General features: G+C 43.0%; 1 protein-coding gene across 1 annotated transcript in view; it reads right to left on the minus strand.

Annotated features, from left to right (window-relative positions):
• Window positions 1–16,542: 16,542 nt before the first annotated feature.
• Window positions 16,543–24,541, minus strand: part of LPCAT2 (lysophosphatidylcholine acyltransferase 2) — a 51,667-nt gene continuing 43,668 nt past the window's right edge. The window contains exons 14-15 of the mRNA XM_069738596.1: window positions 20,329–20,470; window positions 16,543–18,194 (exon numbers count right to left, since the gene is read on the minus strand). Coding sequence (XP_069594697.1) covers window positions 17,989–18,194; window positions 20,329–20,470 — 348 coding nt within the window. The 3' untranslated portion in view covers window positions 16,543–17,988. The remainder of the gene's footprint in view (window positions 18,195–20,328; window positions 20,471–24,541) is intronic.

The raw sequence follows: 24,541 nt of genomic DNA on the forward strand, positions 1-24,541 counted from the left end.
TCTGATTGTCCTGGAGTGGACATGGTGGTGGATAGGTTGCATCGGATTTGGAGTCATGTGGTGGACAATTTGAAGTTGTCCCAGGAGAAGGCTCAGCAGTTTGCTAATCGCCGTCGCCGCGTGGGTCCTCGACTTCTTGTTGGTGACTTGGTGTGGTTGTCTTCTCGTTTTGTTCCTATGAAGGTCTCTTCTCCTAAGTTCAAGCCTCGGTTCATCGGTCCCTATAGGATCTTGGAAATTCTTAACCCTATGTCGTTTCGTTTGGATCTCCCGGCATCGTTTGCTATTCATAATGTGTTCCATCGGTCGTTGTTGCGGAAGTATGAGGTACCTGTTGTTCCTTCGCTTGAGCCTCCTGCTACAGTGCTGGTGGAGGGAGAATTGGAGTATGTTGTGGAGAAGATCTTGGATTCTCGTGTTTCCAGATGGAAACTCCAGTATTTGGTCAAGTGGAAGGGTTATGGTCAGGAGGATAATTCTTGGGTGGTTGCCTCGGATGTTCATGCTGATGATTTGGTTCGCGCTTTTCATAGGGCTCATCCTGGTCGCCCTGGTGGTTCTCGTGAGGGTTCGGTGACCCCTCCTCAAGGGGGGGGTACTGTTGTGAGTTCTGTTTTTGGGCTCCCTCTGGTGGTTACTGATGGTACTGGGTGACTTGTCTTTCCTGGGTTTCTGGGTTCCACCTGTTCCATCAGTATATGGGAGTTTCCTATTTAACCTGGCTTTGCTGGCATTTCCTCGCCGGTTATCAATGTATCCAGTGTGTCTTGTTACCTCTGCTCCCTGCTCCTAGAACCTTCTGGTCAAGCTAAGTTTGGATTTTCCTGTTTTGGTGTTTTGCTTTATTTGGTTTTTAGTCCAGCCTGCAGATATGTGATTCTTGCTGCTGGTTGCTCTAGTGGGCTGAAATTGCTCCTCATGTACCATGAGTTGGCACATGAGTTCAAGTAATTTCAGGATGGTTTTTTGAAGGGTTTTTCGCTGACCGCGCAGTTCACTTTTGTATCCTCTGCTATCTAGCTTTAGCGGGCCTCATTTTGCTGAAACTGTTTTCATACTGCGTATGTGCTTTCCTCTCATTTCACCGTCATTATATGTGGGGGGCTGCTATTTCTGTGGGGGATTTCTCTGGAGGCAAGAGAGGTCTGTGTTTCTTCTAATAGGGGAAGTTAGATCTTCGGCTGGAGCGAGACGTCTATGATCATCGTAGGCACGTTCCCCGGCTACTTTTATTTGTGTGTTAGGTTCAGGGTCGCGGTCAGCTCAGGTTCCATCGCCCTAGAGCTTGTTTGTATCTGTGCTTGTCCTTTAGTGATCCCCTGCCATTGGGATCATGACATGGAGCACGGGGGGGCTGGAACGGAGCACGGGGGGGGTGGAACGGAGCACGGGGGGTGGATCGGAATGCAGGGGGGGTGATTGGAGCACGGGGGGGTGATTGGAGCACGGGGGGAGCGGACAAGAGCACGGGGGGGGGAGCGGAGCACTGGATGGAGGGGAGCGGAGCAGTGTACCGGACAGATCGGGGGGCTGTGGGGGCGATCGGTGGGGTGGGGGCACATTAGTATTTCCAGCCATGGCCGATGATATTGCAGCATCGGCCATGGCTGGATTGTAATATTTCACCCGTTATAATAGGTGAAATATTACAAATCGCTCTGATTGGCAGTTTCACTTTCAACAGCCAATCAGAGCGATCGTAGCCACGAGGGGGTGAAGCCACCCCCCCTGGGCTAAACTACCACTCCCCCTGTCCCTGCAGATCGGGTGAAATGGGAGTTAACCCTTTCACCCGGCCTGCAGGGACGCGATCTTTCCATGACGCCACATAGGCGTCATGGGTCGGATTGGCACCGACTTTCATGACGCCTACGTGGCGTCAAAGGTCGGGAAGGGGTTAACAATATTTCATAATTTTCAATAAACCAAACAAGAAAAATGTAAATAGTTCAACACAATGAATATAAAAATGGTTTCTCCAAATGCTGCACAAAATTCCATATTTACTAACATGCAGTCTCAGAATTATTCACCTCCTTCAGTGCAAGAGTCTTTAATAGTGATGGTTTAACCTAAACAGTAAAGTTCGGGGTCTGTAACGAACACTTACTGTTTGGGAACGGACACCGAACAAAGACTTCTCCATGAAGTCCGTGTTATTCATCGTGTTCAGCACCCCAAACATCGGGTGTTTCCCACACTATCATGAGAGAAGGTGAAACACCGGTTGGCGGTCAGAGCATCAGCAGATGTGACTGGGTGGTAAAATGTTTACCTCCGGTCACGGAAGCGTCGGCTGATGAGACAGTAATAGTCACTATCAGCCTATGCCTGCTGCTGCTAAAAAAAGCAAAAACAAGCACAGCTGATGGGAGTATTCTGCAGCCGGCATCTGTGCCATAATTAAATAAATGAAAAAAAAATCAGTGGGGGTTTTTCTATTTTTGATAACCAGCATGGCAAAACTGACAGCTGCGGGCTGCAATCCCTAGCTGTCAGCTTTATCATGGCTGGTTATCAAACATAGAGGGGTCCCACGCCATTTTTGCTGCATTTGTACTGCGTTTTTTATGCATTTTTATTGCAGTGTTTTTGCTGTCTTTTGTGTATGTTGATAAAGTTTAGGGGCACAAAAAATCCTGATTTAACTCCCTTAGGTTTTTGCACCAATAATGCAGCAAAAACGGATACCTGCGTTTTTGTCCTTACTCATTGTTTCCCATGGGTAAAAAAACACTGCAAATACACAGAAAAAACATTGAAAGATGTGACATGAATCAGTTTTCAAAATCAGTCAGGAAAATAAAACCAATGTGTGTGCATGGGATTTCTGAAACCTCAGACTTTGCTGGTACTGTAAAACACAGCTTAAAAATTGCATCTGTTATAAAAATGAGGGTCATCATGCAATTATGCAACATACAGTAAATGTACAGTATATACAGATGCAATCAAAATTATTCACCCCCAGCGCAAATTCGGTTTCTTAATAAAATGTACAAACTTTCTTCTGTTTGCGATAAACAAATGAAACAAGAACAATGTACCATAAGTAGCTCACCACAACTAATGTAATAAGTGGTTTCTCAAAATTCAACACAAAATGTCACCTTTACTGACTTCTGCAGTCTAAGAAACACTAACCCTCTACATGACAGGAGTCCTTAGTCTTTAGTAGAGCCTCTCTGGCTGTCGTGACTTGCTGCAGACAGGTGCATCTCACAAAATTAAAATATCATCAAAAAGTTAATTTATTTCAATTCTTTATTACAAAAAGTGAGACTCATTATCTAGAATCATTACAAACAGAGTGATCTATTTCACGTGTATATTTGTTAATGTTGATGATTATGGCTTACAGCCAGGGCCGTATTTAGAGTTTCTGCTGCCCTAGGCACTTTTAGTGCTGCCTCCCCCTTTGGTGAGTATGACACTATCGGCAGTGACTTTGCCATAAATCTCTGATGTGAAAGTAGCCTTTTGCAGCAGATCCGGCAGTTTTTCCGCATCTGCCGCGTAATGGATCACTTACAGCAACACTGCGTTCGGCCTCATTCATTCCCTATGGGACTTGCGAACATCTGTGGCACTTGCAGTTTTGCCGCGATCAGGCAAATGCGGTACTTGCAGCAATGGAAAAAAAACACTGCTAGCAGTGTTTTTTGTATCACCGCAACTGCAAAACCGCAAGTGGCGCACATGTCCGCAAGTAGCCATCACTACCTGTCCCTGCACCTTCCTAGCTCATCCCTAACCATCCCTCTGACCTAAAACTACACTATAAAGCTTTAGAAAAACTATTTATTAACTGACATATTCCTATGATAATGAGGGCTCCAGGCTACGGTGTAGACTAGGATGGGCAGTCCCCGGGCCTCCATTCTCTTTGTGCACACCCTTAGTCCCTGCCTCACTGCCTGTACACAGACCTCCCTCCACCGGACCCAGTAATCACCGCTCGCAGTGGCATACAGGCAGAGGTGTATCTAGGTTTTCTGGCACCTGGGGCAAGAATTCATTTTGGTGCCCCCCCTCCGCCAAGGACATATGCGATTTGCACACTCAGTCATATACCGACGAGCTGCTCTCCCTAATGCTCTCAATGTTCAGTGAAAAACTAAGAGAAGCAGAAGAGAAGCTCGTTGTCACAGGACCACAAGTATGAAAGTCGCATATGAGTGAAGTGTCCGTGTGACGACTACTGGAACCTGCAGAGCTGAATCCTGACATCGCAGCTTCTGAATTCTCACAACGAATGCACTGCACACTTTTAGGATTCTCCCTGGCCGGTGGACGGTCATGTCAGCACAAGCATGTGATTTGTCTACTTCTGGCCACATTCCGACTAGACGTGCCCGGCCTCACTCAGTTCATTTTCATTGACGGAGGCCACACATGTCTAGTCAGCATGTGACCACATTAATGTAAATCGCCATCATGAAAGAATTCTGACAGCGTGCAGTGTGCACTGTGAGAATTCAGAAGTCTGCAATCACAAAGAAAGACTGCAGACTCATCACAAACCTGGACATTCCCTTTAATTCTCCGAACATAAATGAAAACATGAGAGTTAGTTAGTATCACCAATAACATTTACATCCAGGTACCTTATAGATGAAGTTGTCTCTCGAGTCATTCTCCTTCTTTTCTTCATCTTGTCCAGATCCCATGATGAGTTTTCTCATCCACAGCCGTCTCTGCAGACTTCCATCTTCTCCGCTCTTTTGCAGAAAATCTCCACATGATGCCCTTAAAGATACAAGTGTCATTATAATGCTCCTGAATAAAAAAATTGCCCCTCACTATATTGTCTGCACAAAATATGACCCCCACACTGTCCCTCTTATGGTACATATTCTTCACATTGACCTCTCCTTTCTATACCGGCCCCCTCTTCACACTGTCCTCTTACACTGTGTCCCCCCTATAGGGCCCAGTATTTATACTCCATATTTATACTCCATCCTCCCACCCTGTGTGTATGGCTCCCCCATCTTCCCACCCTGTGTGCATGGCTCCCCCATCCTCCCATCCTGCGTGCATGGCTCCCCCATCCTCTCACCCTGCATGCATGGCTCCCCCATCCTCCTCCCCTGCGTGCATGGCTCCTCCATCCTCTCACCCTGCGTGCATGGCTCCTCCATCCTCTCACCCTGCGTGCATGGCTCCCCCATCTTCCCACCCTGCGTGCACGGCTCCCCCATCCTCCCACCCTGCGTGCACGGCTCCCCCATCCTCCCACCCTGCGTGCACGGCTCCCCCATCCTCCCACCCTGCGTGCACGGCTCCCCCATCCTCTCACCCTGCGTGCATGACTCCCCCATCCTCCTCCCCTGCATGCATGTCTCCTCTATCCTCCCACCCTAGTGCATGGCTCCCCCATCCTCCCCTGTGTGCATGGCTCCCCATCCTCCTCCCTTCATGCATGGCTCCTCCATCCTCTCACCCTGCGTGCATGGCTCCCCCATCCTCTCACCCTGCGTGCATGGCTCCCCCATCCTCTCACCCTGCGTGCATGGCTCCCCCATCCTCTCACCCTGCGTGCATGGCTCCCCCATCCTCTCACCCTGCGTGCATGGCTCCCCCATCCTCCAACCCTGCATGCATGGCTCCTCTATCCTCCCACCCTGCGTGCATGGCTCCCCCATCCTCCTCCCCTGCGTGCATGGCTCCCCCATCCTTCAACCCTGCGTGCACGGCTCCCCCATCCTCCTCCCCTGTCATACTCACCTCTCACCACGCAGCGCAGAACTTCCCGGCATCTGTGCGTCTTCCTTCCTGTATGATCGGTCACATGGTACCGCTCATTAAGGTGATGAATATGCACATATTCATCACCTTAATGAGCGGTACCACGTGACCGCTGAAGACAGGACGCGCTGCCGGCGCTGAGACGGAGTTGAAGCCACTGTTGGAGGAGGGTGAGTATGAAGTCTTCAGGGAGGGGGGCGGGAAGGAGGGAGGAGGGGGAGGCGGGCACTTGACACCGGACTTTTATAAAAAAAAAAAAAGAAAGAAAAAACCTAGCTCAAGTGCGCCCCCCCCCCCCCCCCCCGCATCCTGACACCCTAGGCACGTGCCCTCAAGTGCCTAGTGGCAAATAAGGCCCTGCTTACAGCCAATGAAAACCCAAAAGTCATTATCTTAGTAGATTAGAATACTTTATAACACCAGCTTGAAAATTATTTTAAAATCTGAAATGTTGGCCTCCTGAAATGTGTGTTCAGTAAATGCACTCAATACTTGGTCGGGGCTCCTTTTGCATCAATTACTGCATCAATGAAGCATGGCATCAGCCTGTGGCACTGCTGAGATGTTATGGAAGCCCAGGTTGCTTTGATAGCAGCCTTCAGCTCATCTGCATTGTTGGGTCTGGTGTCTCATCTTCTTGACAATACCCCATAGATTCTCTATGGGGTTAATGTCAGGCGAGTTTGCTGCTAATCAAGCAGAGTGAGGCTGCCGTCACACTAGCAGTATTTGGTCAGTATTTTACATCAGTATTTGTAAGCCAAAACCAGGAGTGGGTGATAAATGCAGAAGTGGTGCATATGTTTCTATTATACTTTTCCTCTAATTGTTCCACTCCTGGTTTTGGCTTACAAATACTGATGTAAAATACTGACCAAATACTGCTAGTGTGACGGCAGCCTGATACTGTTGTTTTTAAACCAGGTATTGGTACTTTTGGCAGTGTGGACAGGTGCCAAGTCCTACTGGTGAATGACATTTCCATCTCCAAAAAGCTTGTCGGCAGAGGGAAGCATGAAGTGCTCTAAAATTTCCTAGTAGACGGCTGCGCTGACTTTGGTCTTGATAAACACAGTGGACCTACACCAGCAGATGACATGGCTCCCCAAACCATCACTGATTGTGGAAACTTCACACTAGACCTTGGAAATCAAGGTCCCAAATTCTGGAGGAAGAGTGGAGAGACAGACAATCCAAGCTGATTGAGGTCTAGTGTGAAGTCTCCACAATCAGTGATTGTTTTAGTACATTAGAAATGTGGTTAAATTATGTAGTTAGACATTTAGTATGAAATTTCCTGTTGTTTCGGACAACCCCTTTAAACCAGTAGTCTAAGGGCAGACGATGATATATAAAGATAAGGACAAGCTTAAGGCCAAATCTAAAGAGAGCGACAAATGAACTTTTCAATCCATAATTGGTATTTGTCATTTCGATTAACATCAGTGTCAGTGACCATGTACTCGGGGGTCAAAGAAAAGGAATCGATGCTCGAGGGTCAAAATGTAGAAATAAGGGAGGTTACGAAGCCTGCCTGCTCCGATTCCTTTGCTATAGGGATTGACAGCTGCCTGCTTACTGATATCGTACATAAATTATATATTGGACATGCTTCTTGTGATTTTTTTTGGGAACCTTTTGTAGAAATTTGGTCAATTTTTACTGCTATAATTTAACATCAGTATTTAATAGATTTAACCCATTGAGAAAAAAAAAAGATTTACAGTTTTCCGACAAATGTGAAAAAAGCAAAAATAACTACGGTAAGCGTTTCGAAAGTTATGAGAACATAAGTATTTGTCAGAAATCAATCTGACTTATATTTTAATATGGACTATATCGAATTATTGCCCTTAACATAAAGGAATTATATTCATTTAGCCCGGTTGTGACAAGGAAAAATTGAATTAAGTTCTGCAATTACTTAGGAAACATCAAGACAAACTGTCCCTCAGGCAACGCTGTAACCGGCATATTAGGGTTTGGAAAAAACACAGAGAAGGTATAATTGATCTAAGGTGACCACACCGGCCAAAATTCAATAAAGACATGCTGATAAGCTGGAAGGTTACAAATAAGGAGCAGCAAAAAGAAGGATGGGAAGCTGAAATGAAGCAGAAAGCTTTTAAGGCACCTTCAAGTCTGACAGCAACTGATAGTGTCACTGGAGACTGGACAGGAGAGATGGAGCAGGCCGGTGTGCAAACATATACTTGGAAAAGTTTTATTAAAACTTTTTTCCAAACATAAAATATGGATTATTTAGATTTATACCAAGTCAATAGAATAATTGTGAATCAAGTCAATTTTTTTTTTCAAGCTTGATATTTCCTCTCCTTACCACCCGAGTGAGAATAGATCAACACGTCGTTGTATATTTACATATCAACAGTTATCATCTAATTAATATGGGCAATTAATTACCCCAAAGGCCGACATACAATGAGTTCCAGGTGCTTGTCATTTGTAGCAGACCTTTAATGCATGTGCAGCATATAAGTCTCCTTGTCGAGGCTAATGCCAAGTGTAAGGAGACTTATAGGCCATGCAATGCTTTTTTTTGGAATTTAAACATGCAAATATCCTTTCAAAGAGGAAGAGGACTAGAACTCTAATTTCACCTATTGGAAGTAACAATACTAAAAGCAAATATCGACCCTTGTCATATGACTTAAGATGAAAACCACACCAGACACTGCATTTGTAGACTCGTGTTTGCCTCTCATCAGTGCAAAACAGGAGATCATATTTAGGTCACCCTCTTACTGGGGGCCTAAAAAGAAACATTTGAGGAGAGTGCCATGCTGGCATAAAGAGACTTATAGGCTGTGCAATGCTTTTGTGGGAAATTTAATATGTAAATAGAGACTTCAGATCTTTGGCATTGCACTGAAGAGGGGTAATGTCACGACCCACAAGGGTCGGTCCAGCGGACAGCACATCAACCACCAATAATGGAGATGGAAAAAACTAACACAGCCTGTGCCTATTCCTGAGCTCCCCTAATGCCCTATCCTTGTCCTTCCCCCCGCCGCTGTCACGTGTCTAGTCCCTGGCTGTCACCTCCCTACACCCTGGCTAGTGCACTGGCCGGCAAGGACACTAGTCTCACCACTGCAGTTGGTGTAAACACAAGGGGTAGTGACAAACTTGAGACAAAGACAGCAAATAAGGAAACTTAGCTTTCAAGCTTCTGCAAGCTCCACACAGCTGAAGATATGGAACCAGGTCCTCAAGCAGCTGATACACGCTGGCACCAGAGAGCTCCCGACTCCTCAGCTGCTCTCCAGAGGAAAACTCTATCACCAACAGTCAGCTGATATATCAGGTGACTATTTAAAGGATGGTGGGAGTGGTCACCACCCACATCAGCTGACCAGCAACGCAGCAGCTGCCAGCAAGGAAACTGACATTAACCCTTGCTGGCCTGAAAGGAAAAAAAACAATTTAAATTATAGTGGAACCAGAGCTGCCACGAATCAAAACATGAAATCGTGACAGGTAAACACCATCAAGTCCACTTTCCCTCTGAAGAGGAAAATGCAAAGTGTGAGGAACAAAAATAAGTGCATTGGGGCATTAAATGGGATTACATGCGATTATTGGTGTACTATGCAGGACCACTGCATAACACTCTTAGTTCTATTTTCTTGTCACTGTGTGGTATTTTTTATCTTGGGATTTTTGATACTGTCCAGATACTTTATGGCACTATTTATCTGGACACAGATATTGGATTTTCTGTTTATCTGAGCACTTTATCATCACTATTCAGTAAAAAGTGACTATGCACTAAGATAATGAGTACGTAGTTTGCTCATTATGTGATATATATGGTTTAAAACAATAGTGCAGTATGGTGGCTCAGTGGTTAGCACTGGCGTCCTGGGTTCAAATCCCCCCAAGGATAACATCTGCAAGTTTATATGTTCTCCGCGTTTGCGTGGGTTTCCTCCAGTTTCCTCACACTCCAATGACATACTGGTCGGGAATCTAGATTGTGAGCCCCAATGGGAACAGGGGTGATAATGTCTGTAAAGCGCTGTGGAATATGATGGTGCTACTGTATATAAGCTAAGCCTAATAACTAACCTACTTTTTTTGGCAATTTTTAAAATATATCAATTATTTATTAGATGGATTTCAATTTCTTAGCATTTATTTAATGAGAGTATACAAGCCTGTATAGATGATACTAAAATACCTGCTGCGTCAGGAACATTTGTCAGGGTCACAGAAGTCCCATTGTAGTGTCCAGGAAAGTTTCCATGATTCGGTAGCTTTTAGATAAAAAGTTCCGGAGAGGAATGTCGACTATTTATGAAGCAGTTACATTTGTTACCAGTTTTGTGACATTTCTCCATCCTTGCCTTCTTCCAAGGTTGAATCTGCACTAGTTCCTGACTTCGCAGTTTTTTTTACATGGGCTTAAATGCATTATTTATAAGGCATATTAGAAAGTGAAAAATTAGTGATAAAAATGTTATAAATGCATAAATACCAAGAGTTTAAAAAGCTGCAACTGACTGCAAAAATGGCAAAATAACAAAATAAATCAAAATTCTGTGTGCAGACATATTTGCATTGTTCTGTGAATTACCCAATGGCCTCATTTTTGGTATATATATATATATATATATATATATATATATATATATATATATATATATATATATAATTATTGCATGAAAAAAATTATTTCCTATGAATATAGAATATAAATATTATTTTGATTTATTCATAGCAGTTAAGACTAGGCAGTATTGCTTTGGTTAAGTAATGGAAGGGTTAAACTATTCTGTATAATTAGGAGGGTGTGTGTGCATTTTAAGGGACAGAATCAATACAAAATAAATAAAGAGCTCCAAACGTATTTAACCAAGACCATGTTGTGCCTTAGGCCATATATCGATCTACACAAGAAGTATCAATCCTACGCTCCACTAAACATCTCTATGAAGACACTGGGACACGTAAAGCTTGGATAAACACAAGTTTGGTTCAAGGTGAACCAGCTTTATAAAAAAAAATAAAAAGCACAACAATTTCACTATTGACTTATGTGGGCTTTTTTTTTTTTCTTCGTCCAGTTTATGGCACTTCATAGGAGAGGCTTTCAGCGGTCGCAAGGTTGTATAGGAAAACAGACCACCCGCTCTTCCAATCCCATTGTCAAATTTTATCTTCTGGAAAGTAAAGTGTTGTGAATTCTGTTGTCGAACTCCCTCCTGTGGTCGTGAAAGGTACTTCGGTGAGTTCTGTCTATGGGCTCCCTCTGGTGGCTATGAGTGAAGCTGCTGCTTCTGAGGTTCCTTACACAGGTGACTGTTGTGAATTCTGTGGCAGAGCTCCCTCCTGTGGTCACAAGTGGTACTTCGGCTGATTCTCTCTATGAACTTCCGTTGGTGGAGGAGAGTGGTACTGCGGCTTCGGAGTTTCCTTCCTCAGGTGATGTGGTGAAGTCGTTAGGTGCTGCTCTATTTAACTCCACCTAGTGCTTTGATCCTGGCCTCCAGTCAATGTTCTAGTATTGGACTTGCTTCCTCCTGGATCGTTCCTGTGGCCTGCTGCTCTGCATAGCTAAGTTGCTCTTGTGTTATTTTTGCTTGCTGTTTTTTCTGTCCAGCTTGTTTATTTGGTTTTTCTTGCTTGCTGGAAGCTCTGGGACGCAGAGGGTGTACCTCCGTGCCGTTAGTCGGTACGGAGGGTCTTTTTGCCCCCTTTGCGTGGTTGTTTGTAGGGTTTTGTGTTGACCGCAAAGTTACCTTTCCTATCCTCGCTCTGTTTAGAAAGTCGGGCCTCGCTTTGCTAAATCTATTTCATCTCTACGTTTGTCTTTTCATCTTAACTCACAGTCATTATATGTGGGGGGCTGCCTTTTCCTTTGGGGTATTTCTCTGAGGCAAGGTAGGCTTATTTTCTATCTTCAGGCTAGCTAGTTTCTCAGGCTGTGCCAAGTTGCATAGGGAGCGTTATGCGCAATCCACGGCTGCCTCTAGTGTGGTTGGAGAGGATTAGGGATTGCGGTCAGCAGAGTTCCCACGTCTCAGAGCTCGCTCTATGTTTTTGGGTTATTGTCAGATCACTGTATGTGCTCTCACTTCTATGTCCATTGTGGTACTGAATTACCAGCCATAACAGGTGACGTGGTTTATCCTTTGGTTGGCTGCTCTATTTAACTCCTCTCAGATCGTTACTCCATGCTAGCTGTCAATGTTTTTGCATTGGTGCAGTTCGCTCTTGGATCTTTGTGGTGACCTGCCTTCTCCTGCAGAAGCTAAGTTCCTGATAGTCATTATTTGTTCTCTGTTTTCTTGTCCAGCTGGTTATCATGATTTTGTCTTGCTAGCTGGAAGCTCTGGGATGCAGAGTGGCCCCTCCGCACCGTGAGTCGGTGCGGAGGTCTTTTTTGCACACTCTGCGTGGTCTTTTGTAGGTTTTTGTGCTGATCGCAAAGTTACCTTTCCTATCCTCTGCCTATTTAGTAAGTCTGGCCTCCCTTTGCTGAAACCTGTTTCATTTCTGCGTTTGTGACTTTCATCTTTACTCACAGTCATTATATGTGGGGGGCTGCCTATTCCTTTGGGGAATTTCTCTGAGGCAAGGTAGGCTTTATTTTCTATCTCTAGGGCTAGCTAGTCCTTAGGCTGTGACGAGGCGCATAGGGAGCGTCAGGAGCGCTCCACGGCTATTTCTAGTGCGTGCGATAGGATTAGGGCTTGCGGTCAGCAGAGCTCCCACATCCCAGAGCTTGTCCTGTATGAGTTTAACTATCAGGTCGGGTGCTCCTAACCACCAGGTCATAACAGTAAAGTGACCTTTCTTACCTGTGACGATGCAAAAACTCTTACCGTAGCTGCATTCCCGCCTGGACTATTGCAACTCTGTGCCATTTTATCTACCTCTTACTAAACTTTCCCTTCTCCAGTCTATCCTAAATGAGGCTGCCAGAGTCATATTTCTGTCCAGCCACTACACCGATGCTTTCATCCTGTGCCAGTCATTACACTGGTTGCCCAATCAGCTAGAGTACAATACAAACTTATCAGTGTGACCGAAAGAGCTCTCCATAGTTCTGCACTGCTTTACACGCTTCCCATGCTTTCCACAGTTTTGCACCACTCTATATCTCCCTTATCTTTGTCTACCACCAAACTAATTCTCTCCAGAGTTCGGCACCTCCCAACATCTCCTCCCTCATTTCTGTCTATCACCATTACCCATACTCTCTGTTCCGCTAATGACCCGAGACTAACATCCTCTATAGTCCGTACCTCCAAAACACGTCTCCAAGACTTCTTTCATGCTGCACCAGTTCTCTGGAATTCACAACCCCAGACAACCCAGTTAATTCCCAGTATCTACAGTCAACTTTTTCACCACCTTGGATTTTTCCATTTTTGAGTTTTCATTTGTTGCTCCCCTTCTTCCCAGGGCCATACCTTTTTTATTTTTTTGTCAATTCAACATGGCCTTGTGAGGGCTTGTTATTTGCAAAATGAATTGTACTTTGGAACGAGACCATTGGTTTTACCATATAGTGTACTGAAAAATGTGAAAAAAAAAATTGAAAGTGCAATGTGAAAAATTGCGCCATTTTCCGAGACCCATAGCATCTCCATTATTTTTTAATTCGGAGGCTGGGCTTATTTTTTGCGTGCCATGCTGATGCCTTTATCAATACCATTTTGGCAAAGATATGATGTTTTGATTACCTGTTATTGCAATGTTGTGGTGACCAGAAAAAAGTAATTCTGGCATTTTGATTTTTTCTATCTCGTTACGCTGTTTACCAGTCTGATTAATTATTTTTATATTTTGATAGATCGAGCAATTCTGAACCTGACGATACCACATTTAGATTTTTTTATTAGTTTCATTTTGAATGAGGCCAAAAGGTAGTTATTTAAACTTTTAAAATTTGTAAAAAAACTGATTCAACTGGTTCAGCTGATGACCTATATAAAAAAGGTGTCTCATTACTAGGGTGTCACACAAGAAGTATCTCATTATGGGTAAAACCAGTGAGCTGTCTCAAGACTTTCGCAACCTTACTGTTGCAAAATATACTGACGATATTAATTACAGAAGAATTTTTAAACTGCTGAAGGTTCTAGTGAGCACGGCTGGGGCCATAATCCGAAAGTGGAAAGAGCCTAATTTCACCATAAATCGGCCACGACCAGGTGCTCCCTGCAAGAATTGAAACAGAGGGAAAAAAATTATCACAGAAGAGTTGTCCAAGAAATCAAGAACCACCTGTGGAGAGCTACAGAAAGACCTGGAATCAGAAGGTACAATTGTTTCAAAGAAAACTATAAGTAAAGCACTCAACCTCAATGGCCTGTATTCACACTCACCACACAAGACTCCATTACTGAACAAAAGGCATGTTCAAGCGCTTTTAAAGTTTGCTCAACAACATTTAGACAATCCCGTGAAATACTGGGAGAATAACATTTGGTCAGATGAAACCAACATTGAACTCTTTGGATGCCATAATACACATCATGTTTGGAGGTCAAAAGGTACTGCATATCACCCCAACAACACCATACCAGCAGTGAAGTTTTGTGGTGGGGACAACTCTGGCAAACTTCTTAAAATTGATGGAAGGATGAAAGTATAGAGACACCAACATTCTTGATAAAACTCTGTTGCATAGTGTACACAGAAAGCAGCCCATCAGAGGCGGGGCGGGTTTGGACTACCTCGCAGAAGTTTTACTAGTTCCCTAGTGATAATCACTTGCTGATGAAACAATGGTTTTATTAAAAAAAAAAAAAACTACCCAGTTAAGTGATAAATCACTGGAATCAGGTTCCCTGTCTTTACATTATACTGCTCTCAGACAAGGTAGCAAAATAAATGGTGTCAGACTCCCCTTAGGGAAGAGTTAGACAGCCGTATAAGGGCAGTCTCACACGTCCAGATAATTCCGGTACCAGAAAAAAAAAAAAAAAAAAAAAAAATCGGTACCGGAATTATCCGTGTCAGTGTGCCCTACGTTTTTGTGGCACATCAGTGTGGCACACGTGCGGTACTCGTGTGCCGAATGTGTGCCCACTGGGTACCACACGCACCGTGCTGGGTACCACACGTACCAGCATCTGGTGCTGAAGCCACATTCATATCTTCCCTGCAGCAGCGTTTGCTGCAGAGAAGATATGAATAAGTGTGTTTAAAATAAAGATCTATCTTCCCCCCGCCCTCTTACCCCCTGTGCGCCCCTTCCCCCCGCTGTTCTGAAAATACTCACCCGGCTCCCTCGTTGGCTGTCGTTTCTTCCTGTTCTGGCCGCAGCTTCTCCTGCATGCGGTCACGTGGGGCCGCCGATTGCAGTCATGAATATGCGGCTCCACCCCTATGGGAGGTGGAGCCGCATATTCATTACTGTAAATAATGATCTTTATTTTAAACACACTTATTCATATCTTCCCTGCAGCAAACGCTGCTGCAGGGAAGATATGAATCGCGGCTTCAGCACCAGTGGGGGGGACAGCGCTTAATGTAGCGCTGTCTCCTGCACGGCACACGGACTGCACACAGACAACGTCCATGTGCGGTACGTGTTTTACACGGACCCATTGACTTTAATGGGTCCGTGTAATACGTGCGCTCCCACGAACACTGACATGTCTCCGTGTTTGGCACACGGAGACACGGTCCGCAAAAAATCAATGACATCTGAACAGATGCATTGATTTTCATGTGTCTACGTGTGTCAGTGGCTCCGGTACGTGAGGAAACTGTCACCTCACGTACCGGAGCCACTGACGTGTGAAACCGGCCTAACATGGACAGGAGTCAAACGTAATGCTCAGATTGGCCAGTGGCTCTCCTGATCTGAGCATGACACCATGTATTTCTATGCAGCTGTAACACTCCGGTCGGGAGAGGTGACAGTCAGTCTGACCATTGTCTTACAATCCTCGTCCGAATTATACGGCTTCTGAATCTTCGGTCAAAGTGAATCTGACACCATTTCACAATATAAACTGCACTGCATACATTGCTAAAAAAATTCATAGACCTGATGAAGCTAGTGTACTTACTTTTAAAATCCACAATGGCTGTATAATCCTTTTATGAAAGGATAACCCTAATCTCATTCACCTAGCATTATTCAATGTCCTTCTGTCCTACTGAGGCCGAGATCTTACACAGCTCGTTACAAGCCGCAGTGCTCAGCGAGGGAAGGTGGAAAGACACTGAATGTACTGGGACTCAGATATTTTATACACCAGTCTCATCAGGTCTAAAATCTATTTATCAATGTATACAGTTTTTACTGTGAAATCATACAAGAGATCCACTTTAAAGAGCCCTTGTCTCTGCTCCCCTGACTACTATTTTTTTGCTTTTGTTTTGTTTTTAAATCTGCCATATAAAATTCCACAGATGTGGGCCTTTTTATGTACTGCTAATTTTTATGATCTTTATAAGGAAAGGGGGCGTGGCTCACAGGATCCTCGGGGGCGTGGCACACAGGGTCCTCTGGGGCATGGCTCACAGGATCCTGGGGGTGTGGCTCACAGGATCCTCGGGGGCGTGTCTTCCCACATTATATGAGCATTGCCTCCTTTGCTAAAGACAATAAAAACCTCTAAATAAAAAGTGATATATCTCTGCAAGGGTATGGCGGATTTAAAAAAAAAAAACTCAGGAAAACATCATAAATAAATAATGAACAAATACTGGCCAATTTTTACCTGTTGGCAGGTCCTCTGAATGCAGTCTAAGAGAATTCATTAGTACCTTAGCCTTCACGAAATATATAAAGTACAGTACAAAATTTAAAAGTATTTTTAATTGAAGAATTAGTAATAAGTAATATAAACAAGAATATATATAATAAAAAGGTGTAATAAGCATAAATTAGCATCACAATAACAGGTAGATATGGGGCTTTGATGTCAGTCACTTCAATTGCTGATGTAGATTATTAGTATTGTGTGCATATGGTCACAGTTTGACTAAATCATGATTATGTTTTTATTGACGACTCATGGGAGGGAATGGACCAAGGCACATAAATATGCTTTTTTGGGCAGTGGAATGCTTAAAAAAAAAATAGCAATTTTTATTTTTGGGGGACTGCGGACTCATTCTATTGTTTTAGGTAACGGTAAAAGCTAACTTTATGGGTTGGCGCAAATATAGCGATACAAAATATATGGTGGATCTTACCGGTTTGTACAATAAAACATGTTCAGTGTATAAAAAAAAAAAAGGGAAAAAAAAGAAAACTTTTTTTTTTTTCTTTATAGAACACTTGAAGCGGAGATGGCTTTATTGACTGCTTTGGAGGTGGAAATGGGCCCCCATTACCTCTTGAGCCCCTGTGCCCAAATGAAAGGTCTGCTCCTCATTAGGATGTATCTGTATGTCATGGATCCTTTAAGGTAGGCAATCAATGGTGCATTAAGAGGTTAAAATATCACAAAGGTCACAGTACTGCAGGACTACGGTAACAAATCTAGAATAACCTACAAGTTGGAATAGTACTTTTGGTAGAAAATTCTGAAAAATGATTCCTCTTGAAAACAGCAGGATCAGACTACATAGAGTTTGTTTGTAGTCTGTTACCATGGAGACATATAGATCTAGATATAAAAATGGAAGGATGTGTTAAATCAATACTACGCACAACATTTCTTCATTTCGGGTACATTGAAATATTAAAAGAAAAATAGACTGAAGCCACCCGCAGGAGCCATGACATAGCCGGTCATATATTTCCCTGCCACGATGTTCATATTATCAACCATCCATATATTGGAAGGGCCAAGTCCCTCAGAGCAGAGATTTCCCTCTAGGAAAACCAGGTGTCCTAAAAGAGCCACGTGACAACCCCTTTAATGTCTTGTTGTTTTGGTGAGCATTTGCATGAAGCTTTCTTTTTGGTGGGGGAGGGGAATGGGGCACAATAAGGGTTGGAACCTAAAGGGTGGCAGATCTGTTGTAAACAAATTACCATAGCAAAAAATGTATTCAATCAGTGAATCTGGTTTATAAGGAAAAAATTAAAAAAAAAAAAAAACACAACATGCAGAAATGACTGAACACAATGACAAAAAAAAAAAAAAAACACATTAAATATGGCTTTAATAAGAAAAAAAAATGCACCAAAAAATAAGTTATTCACCACTAGGGCGAAGATTTTGGAAAGCCCTCCTTATCCAAACATAGAAAAAAACAAAACCTAAATAAAATCTCTAGAAAAATCAGTTCTTTTCAGTCTTCTTTTTTGTCGGATGAACTAGAAGATTCATCTGTGCCACTGCTGCTGACGTCTTGGTTTCCCGCTATGAAGGGTTCTAGGTTTTTGGTTTCTTCCTCCTCCTGCTGCAGGACGTGCAAATAATATTTCTGGTGGTCGAGGTAGGTTGTAAACAATTTAGCATATTCTGGGTGATTTAGGAAAAAGTTTTTGAATTCCTCTACAAGAAATAGAAAATTAAAAAAAAAAAAGATGAGCCACGAAGAATAGTGAAGCGCATCCGTTCACACATAAAAGCAACATCATAATTATTAGTGATGAGCGATAAGGTGTTATCTGAGCGTGAGTGTCTTCAGTGTGTTCGAAAAATATGTTCGAATCCCTGCAGGGATTGCCTAACAAACAGGGAATCCATACAATCCGCCACTCTCCTTATCCTCATGTCAGGCCGCCAAGTTGAATTCATGCAGCACTTCCAACTCTGAAGCATATCCCTGTTGTCTCCACGTGGCTATAGAGAAGCACAGCCAGATGCTGCAGGAATCTAACCCTGCTGTGTCCTACACAGTTTGGACTCTCCAGCCAATCACCAACCAGTAGGTGCTATATTAGGCAGCTCCTCTCCCCACCTGATCAAGGCTCTAGTTCAGTCTCAGTACAAGAGAGCACCTTACGGGAATCTAGACAGTCTTCTCAGCTTTCTGACCTGGTATGCCTAGCCATTTATTTTGACCTTGGCTATGTACGTTGAACCTCTGCTGCCTACCCTGATCCCGGATTGTCTGACCATGTCTTTGCCTGTACCTTGTACCTATTGCGCCTACTCTCCAGTCAACTGCTGCAGACTTGGGGACTACCCTGTCTACCAGCAGCCCAGCTCATCCTCACCATCAGAGGATCTAGTGCAGTGTTTCCCAACTCCGGTCCTCAAGAGCCACCAACAGGTCATGTTTTCAGGATCTCCTTAGCATTGCACAGGGGATAATTGCATCACCTGCACAGGCAGGAATTCCATCACCTGTGAAATACTAAGGAAATCCTGAAAACATGACCTGTTGGTGGCTCTTGAGGAGTGGAATTGGGGAACACTGATCTAGCGAATACCCGATAGTCACTTAGTTACACCCCTCCAAGGTTAACCCAGCAAGTAACGCAGTGGGTCCACATCAACAAGCGTCACACACTGGGACCCAGTAAGTGGAGTAGCTTCAGCAAAGGCTAGAACCACCAATGAAGAGCTGGTAGGTTCTATACGGAGTCTTTTCACACAACACTATATATCAATCTGCTCTCTTTCCCCTACTCTATAACATGTTGCCTGGAGATTGGACCATATTTTCAATGTGACAGGTCCTGTTTAAGCAGAAGGATAACATTTTAGCGCTATCATTGTTGCCCTTAAACTGGAGCAGTGTCACTTGCTGTCTGACTGATGGCTAGAGAATACCTGGCCACTCTCTAATTTTTGCAAATACTTGTATAAATTAACAATTTCGGATCAACCTTTTTCCTAGTTATGCATTGTGTTTTTCCGCTTAAAAATGCATGAATAAATTGACAAGTGGGTGTCTCCTTTATAGAGAGGTGTGTGCCTGCCCATGCAGTCTGATACTGGCAGCACTGATTGGACAGTGTGAGACTGCAGGGACACGCCCCAAACTGGTAACTCCCACTTGTAAATATAGTCAGACATTTTTATAAGGAATAACAAAGCAAGAATCATCAACTCACAACAGATTTCTGAACAAAGAGTAGTGTGTATACTATGTAGTTATTTCATTTTTATCATGTATTCGTGGCATTTTTTTATGCAAAGGATTTTGGAATAAATTTTGAAGCCTTTTATTTTTTATGCTTAAATACTTTCCTGGGGCAGCCATATTGAAAGCACGCACCGTCTTTGTATATTGTTTTGCATAGGCCATGCAATAGTAGTGGGCGCTTTACGGGCTTGTTCACGTGTTGCGTTTTTGCCGCATTTTGTCCAGCAGTGTTTTAAGGTTTTGGACAAGAAAAATCTGCTGTAAATACTAATCATGTGCACATACCCTATGGTTTCTACATCGGAGGATGACCACAGACTGACGAGGAAGAGTTGATGAACCTTATCTGTGTGTATAGACTTCAAGCAGTACATCAGAGCTGGGATGAGATCTACATCCTCTGCTAACTCTGTCAAAGTCTATACAGCAAAGCTGACAAGTAAATTACAGAAAGCAGGAAGCGTCAGTTCTAGCGGCCAGTATAAAAACTGAAATAGGAAAGTGACAAAAAATATATTCATTTATAACAATCTAATTTAAATAATATTTTACTAATTTATAAGGAATATGCGCGTTTTCAGGCCTTTTTACCATAGGAGAGCTTTCCCGATTCATCGGCATCCATGTCCTGGAAAAGTTTGGAAACATCAAGGTCTGGGACACCCAGCGAAGATCGTAACAGTGAACTAAATTCTTTCTCTGTGATGCTGCCATCGCCATCAATATCAAATAGCTGGGGGGAAAAAAAAGATGTTATAAAGTTACATTTTCTGTTGTAAGCCACAAAACAAAATTATAAAATTATCCATCTTCTCCATTCTGACAAGCCATGAAAATCATACCGGACTCGGATTTCATTTTTTCATTGACCCATTGACTTGCATGGCCGATTTTGAGCCGACCCTCAGATCAAAATTTGAGATGTTTCCGCGATTCTCCGTGAATAATCATGGACGGGAATGGCCTCAGACTATCACAAGTACGAGTGCCATCCGTGAAAATCAACAATAGCGCTCGTAGACAAAAATTTGATGGTAGATATAAAATCACTCCAAGGAAACACCGGAGAACATTTGCGTAAAAATTTTGCAATTTTTCAAAAAGTCATAAATAATGGAATCAGCTGAAAACATCTGGAAACCACAAGAATTCAATAATGAATTGGTCCCTTAATGCTTGATAAATTTGTATTTATATGCGAGTCTTACCTTATGCCGGAAGGGTCTGAAATGGGAATACCCCTGTATTGTAGCATTGTAGAAAAACAATTTTGGTTTTATTTATGTAATTTTTTGGCCACATTTGTATTTTGGTGCCTAGAAATAATTTTTTCTTTCATGCTACAGTTATTTATGCAGCAATAATAATTTTAGTTAACATTCGGGGTATATACTGTATCCCTAATTGTTTAAACATCTTAATGTTTTTTTTTTATTTTACTTTTTTCTATAAAAAAAACAGTTTTAATAAAAATTATGTAATGAATGTTAAAGAAACTTGACATTAAAAATAATCATTTTTTTATTCTATTTTTATTAATTTTGGTTTCTATTTTACTTCTTTAATTGAACTTAGAAATGCATTAACATACAGAGCCGCAGTCGCTATTGACCAGAGCAATCAAAAATGGCCAGAATCGGAGGTTACATCAATTCCACCTGATCCAGGAGGACATTGGATACCTACGCGTGGCGCGAAGTCCACCTGAGGACAAGTAGTAAATTTCCTTAATAGCCAATGAAAAAAAAGGGAGTCATTAAGGGGTTAATGGTAGTTTTAAGAAGTTTTGTCCATGTGTTCACTCGCGGTAAACTAATGGATAGACAATGTTCAAGTGCAGGAGTACAAATAAGAGTGAAGTGCCGCCTGGTGGAACCACCAAAAATAGCACTACTGACTTGATACACATTATTAGGCGTTATCCGCCCATGCTCGGGGGCTAACCGAGTGACTTCGGCACGCTCGTAAAATATATTCAAGTCCCCGCGCCTGTTCGAAAGCTGCCACATATGCAGGTAAAGTGCGTCAAACATTTTGCACGACACTATTAATAATTTGCGATAATTTTTCAATCTTAATTTTTCAACCCTTGCCAAAAAGGACTGAAGAAAAAATGCAAGACTAATAGCGAAATATCCCCTTAACGTCAATTTTTAACTATCAGGGTAAACCTCTCTAATGGAGAACATCATCTGCATAAGTTAAACTGGACTAGTCGAGATGAGCAAATTGATTCGATGCAAATTGAACTTGCGTCAAATCTTATGAAATTTGCAGGTCCACAGAATTTTAACAATTTGCAATTCAATGGTCTTTCAAAAAAATACTCGTTGACATTTTACACCATTGCAGAAGATAGATTCAGCCACAAAAGACTGATGTGTCGTCAGGTGCGGCTGCATGAATTTCCCCGTAATTTCTTGTAGCTGCCATATCACATATCATAGCGCAGTTAATCAGAAGGGACCATCATAGCCTGTATGAAAGTCGAAGTAGGGAATGCAGCAGCCATTTTAGGATGATTCAGGATAGTGAGAGGATGCCAGAGCTTACAGATTAGCAGTATGTATCAAAAGCCCTAAAATATTGCACAAATACTTCAGACTGTAATGTGTTGTACAACTACAGGACTGAACAAGATGACAGTAGTAGTCTGAATAATACAGAGCTACAGAGAAAGATAGGAGAGGTGCCAACAGCTGGGAGGGGATGATTACTTGTTGGAAACAGGTTCCTGGCAGATTCTTCCCACCCACCTCCTCTAGACTAACAGGTCTCTCCTTATATGCACACATGGCGACAAACATGTCAAACTAGGAGAGCAGGGAGGGGAGAAGACACCAAGGACCAGCCTTGGGCTGGTCATCCAAGATGCATAGTCCCCGATCAGCTTTTCAAAGCATGTTTTCTCTGAAAGGCCAACGTTTCACAATAAAACGTACAGAGCTGGTATCTGATTCATGTGCCCATGGCTCAGGCAGCATGAATCTCCTACCAGGTTCCATTAAAGTGCCATGAAAAAACGGGACTGTTTATACCATTCTCAAAAGAAAAAAAAAAAAGTTATGGTTTCCTCAGAAAAGACTATACTGAAGAAACTATAGTTGTCCACCGAAGATCAGTGAAAACCGAGGAGCAAATAGAAGACATCAATAATTTCTAGATAGAGAAGATTGAGTACATCCCTTTGGAGGATTCTCATGATTGGTGGGCTGCAGCAGTAACCCACATGGTGTCAGTGTTTAAGTCCCAGTTGGGAAAAAGTGTTGAGAAGAGCTAGGTGAACCAAAGCCTGTGGTACCATGTCAGCCCTGGAGCTCCACGCCATTTTTGGAGTCAAAGGCAAAAACACTACTCAGATTTTGGACTCCAACTTCTGTGGGGTGGTTGGTTTTTCCCATTCTTCAAAAGGAGGCACACAACCTGGCCTGAAACCACGGATAGTCAAATGCAAGATATGAGTAGAGCCATACGGAGAGTGGCCGAAAGAGGGCTGAAACGAAGTGGCACCATAGTGTATGGCGACTGTATAGAAGTAGATTATTACTATGATGCGCGGCCTGTTAATATTCAGCCTTTGATGCTTATGACCATATTTTATTGGGTGAGATTCATCAAGTCATACGCTCCAAATTTTTAGAACTGCCTGTTATGACCTGCATCATATTTATTATAGGTCTTAGACACTTTCCATGACAAAGAGGCATTGACTCGCTGAAAAGGAGTGTGGCTTTTGGCCAGTGGCGTAACTTGAAGCTCATGGGCCCCAATGCAAAAGCTCCATTGGGCCCCCGATTATTGCAAATCTTTAATAGTATTGGTCTTTTCATGTAGGCTAAAGGAACTTTTGGGGCTCCAGGGTGCAACCCCTGCAGCTATTGTAGATACAGCCCTGTTTATCAGCAAGAGGCATGGTTCCCATCTACCGACCTGGCACTAACACAAGTTATTGGTCCCTTGTGACTATTTTTCCTATTTGTCTAAAGTAAAAGATTTTGCTGTCCTAAATTCAAAATCTATCATCCTCATCTTTATCCTAAAAACACCTACCACCTGCCTCCGCCATACCCTGATATTTTAGCTTCTTGCATTATGGAATTTATATCAGATACCTCCAGACTTCGAACATATCTACTGCCCTAAAGAAAAAGGAAAAGCGCATTACCTGGAAAGAAAAATAACCTACATTCATTATCCATCACACATTACAACAGAGGTGATGTTTATGGAGGGTTTCAATTGCCTCCCACCCTGAAGGCCCAAAGCCATGTCGCCCGGACAACAGATGGAAGGTCCAGGTATTAGCACATTAGAAGCAAAGGTCATCGAAACCTTCAGGTTATCATTAGGGATATTATATGGAAAACACAGCTGGATTCTTCACTAATGAAAAGCTACATTGCTCTTAATAAAAAAGTCCAATGGATTAAAGCAAAGAGATCGGGAAAGAGACTATACATGGACTGTACGGTAAAAATAAACCATAACTACGAAACACGCACTACGCTGAACTTATCCTGTCACAGATATTGGTTAGGACAGAACACGTGGAACCCGTCTACCTTATTTTTAGGTTCCATCTTTTATGATGGATATATGCCTACACCAGCCATTTATTTTTTTTTTTACCACCTTGGCAGGAACTCGGCCATGAAAGAAAGACTCCCCATACTACGGTTCCTTATGGACATCCTGGGCAAGGAGCAATGACACTTAACCAAAGTGGAGGGTAGTATGGAAACATCACCTTTCCTGGGTCTTCTCCTGAGTTCACATGAGCATATCTCACGATCCGCTTGTAGAC

This window comes from Ranitomeya imitator, chromosome 9 (genome assembly GCF_032444005.1).
Source record: "Ranitomeya imitator isolate aRanImi1 chromosome 9, aRanImi1.pri, whole genome shotgun sequence".
NCBI classification, from domain to species: Eukaryota; Metazoa; Chordata; class Amphibia; order Anura; family Dendrobatidae; genus Ranitomeya; species Ranitomeya imitator.